The 3,345-nt window shown below is 45.4% G+C and overlaps 1 protein-coding gene across 1 annotated transcript; it reads left to right on the top strand.

Moving 5' to 3' along the window:
• Nucleotides 1-2,100: 2,100 nt before the first annotated feature.
• On the top strand, nt 2,101-2,631 carry LOC149449596 (epidermal differentiation-specific protein-like). Its single transcript, XM_089693046.1, has one exon. It carries the CDS (start codon nt 2,101-2,103, stop codon nt 2,629-2,631), a length of 531 nt encoding a protein of 176 aa, XP_089549172.1.
• Nucleotides 2,632-3,345: the final 714 nt, after the last annotated feature.

Raw genomic sequence — 3,345 nt, forward strand, 5'->3', positions numbered from 1 at the left:
TGTGTAACACTTTTGCTAGATAGACGGTAACATCTGGGGAAGAAGGCTTTACTGTTCTTGGACACTTTGAAGTGTTCTGCACTTGTGTGACCACTGCATAGCTAGTAGAATGTTCTGCAATGTTCCTGTAACCTATGAATTGTGCTGGAGTGACGTTTGTGCAGTAAAACAGTTAAAATCCATCTGAACAGGACATGTATTCATTCCAGGTGACAGGCCTCAGACTGGGAATAGGTGTGTGAGCTGGCTAAAAAGTCAGGAGAAGGTGATACAATATGGAGGAGTTTCTCTAAAACAATAGGTAAGTGACTGTTTCATCAAAGGAGAAGCGGGGTGGGTCCCAGGGCAAATCATCAGTCAATAGTGGACCTTCCTTACAAATGTACTATGGGTTACTCCACAATGAGGGCCTACAACCCATGTCTCCTCTGCCCCAATATACCCAGGAGAGGTACCTTAGCATCCCATCAATAGTCTTCTATCACATATTCTCTCCCCGTTCATGAACACTTGTCCAGAAGCCACACTGAGAAACGATTTGGAATTTGACTTTGGGTGCAAAACCTAGAGACCTGCCTCAAACCCAAGGTGACAGGGAGTCCGAACTTCATTCCTGCTTCTCATCACTTCCGAGGAAGCCACCTTCCAGGCAGAGGACATCAGGCATCTATCAGCAACACTAGAAAACTCAAATTGCCAGTGGCTAAAGCTTTCCACTAGGAGGTCACCAGTGAGGACAAGGTGGTGGATAATGCTGTGCTAGACAGCACTTGGATGCCTAAGAGATAAAAGCAGGATAGTTATGTGCTGGAGGCAAATTTTGTTTAGTATTGATGTGGTGGAAGAGGGAGAAGGTTGTCCAAGAATGGGGGTACTTTGCAGCAGACAGCAGAGAGTAGCCATTGGCAGGCATTTGGAAATACAAGCATAGCAGGGAGGGCCGTGTTCAGGGCCATGTATAAGGGGGTACCACCAGGCCTCCTGTACAGGGCCCAGGCCAGAAGGAGGGGCCCAGGCAGCTGGGTGAATCTGATGTGGGCAGGGAGGGTGATTGACACAGCAGGGGAGTGCAAATACTAGAACTGATCCCCTATATGGCTCTCTGTCCAGCAGCTGAAAGCTGTCTTCTTCTCCTCTCCCTCCAGCTGACTTTCAGCTGCTGCAGAGAGAACCATATAGAGGATCAGTTCCAGTAATTGCCCCCTGCCGCGCCCATCACCCTTCCTTTGAACCAGATGTTTCCCCCTGTGTTCCCCAGTGCTGTTGGCTTCCCTCCTCTCCTTCCCACCGGCAGCTGCAATCACATAATAGAATCATTCAGGATGGAGAGTAGGGGAAAGCTCTGGCAAATATGTCACATTTACCATTCCCTTCCTTTCCTGAATTAACACAATGAGTGATCGGTACAAATCACTCATTGTGCTCATTCATATCTGAAGCATAGTAAACTGTTTTTTTTTTTTCGGGGGGGGGGCCCTGTCAGGTTGGCTGTATGGGGCCCCGTGATTTCTATCAACAGCCCTGGCCGTGCTATCCCCAAAGTAGGCCATCAAAGCTTGGTAGCACCAAAAATGTAGATTTTTCATCCTAAATACCAAACTCATTTTTGATCCCAAAAGTGGCCTCATCCAGGTGACCAATGTGTGACCATTTATGAAGTGATTGATCAATATTAATAATTTATAGCACACTGAGGTGAGGTGGATTCCAGCTAAACCGGAGATCAGACTTTACTTACGAAGAAATGTGACAAAGAAAACAACACAAATTCCATTTTCTTAGGAAAGATTACATTGTGTATTGTGCAGAAAGACAAACATCTTACAACCTATTGACACTCAGTAAGATGGAAGCAGGAAGCAAGGAATACAATCCGAATCGCTGACTTTGAAACAACTATTTGAACAACACAGATATAAAGATTTATGACACTGAGCCAACATACATTCTGAAGAAAGTGGAAACTCTCCATAAAACATTTCCACCTGCTTTCAACACTGAGGATTCTGTATAAATGCCCCATCAGCCAAGAAGAAAACTCAAACCAACTTGCAGAGAGATTTCTATACCTATCACTGGACCTTCACAAAGAATTGGAAGATGAACACTATTGAGCTGTTCCAGTTCCCAGATCTCAAGGGAGCCTCTGTGTGTATACAGCAAGACAATGATGATCTGAGATCTGTTGGATTCCTGAAGAGAGCCCAATCTCTCAAAGTCCATGGAGACCCATGGTTTGTTTTCAGCGAAACCGGTTATAAAGGGGACTTTAAATGCTTCAAAGCAGGCCACTACGTCTCCATCCCAGCATTTGAGAATAAAATCAGCTCTGTGAGATGTGTGAAGGGCGGTCTGTATAATCCCAAGATTACGCTGTTTGAGCACATCAAATATGATGGGAGACCCGTAACCCTGGAGGGGCCTACAGATTCTCTAAAGCCCTATGGATTTGATAACATGGCTTCCTCACACAAAGAGGTCAGTGGGGCCTGGATCCTGTATACTGGGGATTATTACACAGGTGAACAGATGGTCGCTCTGGCAGGAGATGAAATGGAAAATTATTGTGATTTTGGCTGGAATAATAGAGTAAACTCCCTAAAGCCTGTGCAGCCTTATGAGACATATTAGGCTCAAGAGGCTCCCAAGTGAGATGTGGTGGACTGTCCCTCTCTCCACCACCTTACCATGAAATGCTGAGCAGTGTGCTTCTCTCTGCATCGCCTTCTATTCTGCTGATTTCTGATGGCCTGCCTGTTATAGAGAGCCCTAATTCCTGTAACACCAATCCTGATCTGATGAAGATCTTCAGAGAACACCAACTCTGATCTGATGGAGACCTCCAGAGAACACCAATCCTGATGTGATGAAGACCTCCACTTATAAAACACCAATTCTGATCTGATGAAGATCTCCAGAGAACACCAACTCTGATCTGATGGAGACTTCCAGAGAACAGCAATCCTGATGTGATGAAGATCTCCACCCATAAAACACCAATTCTGATCTGATGAAGACCTCCACCCATAACACCAACTCTGATCTGATGGAGACTTCCAGGGAACAGCAATCCTGATGTGATGAAGACCTCCACCCAATAAAACACCAATTCTAATTTGATGAAGACCTCTACCCATAAAGCACCAATTCTAATTTGATGAAGACCTCCACCCGTAGCACCAACTCTGATCTGATGGAGACTTCCAGAGAACAGCAATCCTGATGTGATGAAGGCCTCCACCCATAAAACACCAATTTTGATTTGATGAAGATCTCCACCCGTAACACCAACTCTGATCTGATGGAGACTTCCAGGGAACAGCAATCCTGATGTGATGAAGACCT

The sequence above is a fragment of the Staurois parvus genome, unplaced genomic scaffold (assembly GCF_062004578.1).
Source record: "Staurois parvus isolate SC_StPar_1 unplaced genomic scaffold, SC_StPar_1.0 ptg000611l, whole genome shotgun sequence".
In the NCBI taxonomy this organism is placed as follows: domain Eukaryota; kingdom Metazoa; phylum Chordata; class Amphibia; order Anura; family Ranidae; genus Staurois; species Staurois parvus.

What these genes read in the sequence shown, in the direction of transcription:
- LOC149449596 (XM_089693046.1), top strand. Translation starts at nt 2,101, where the DNA reads ATGAACACTATTGAGCTGTTCCAGTTCCCAGATCTCAAGGGAGCCTCT.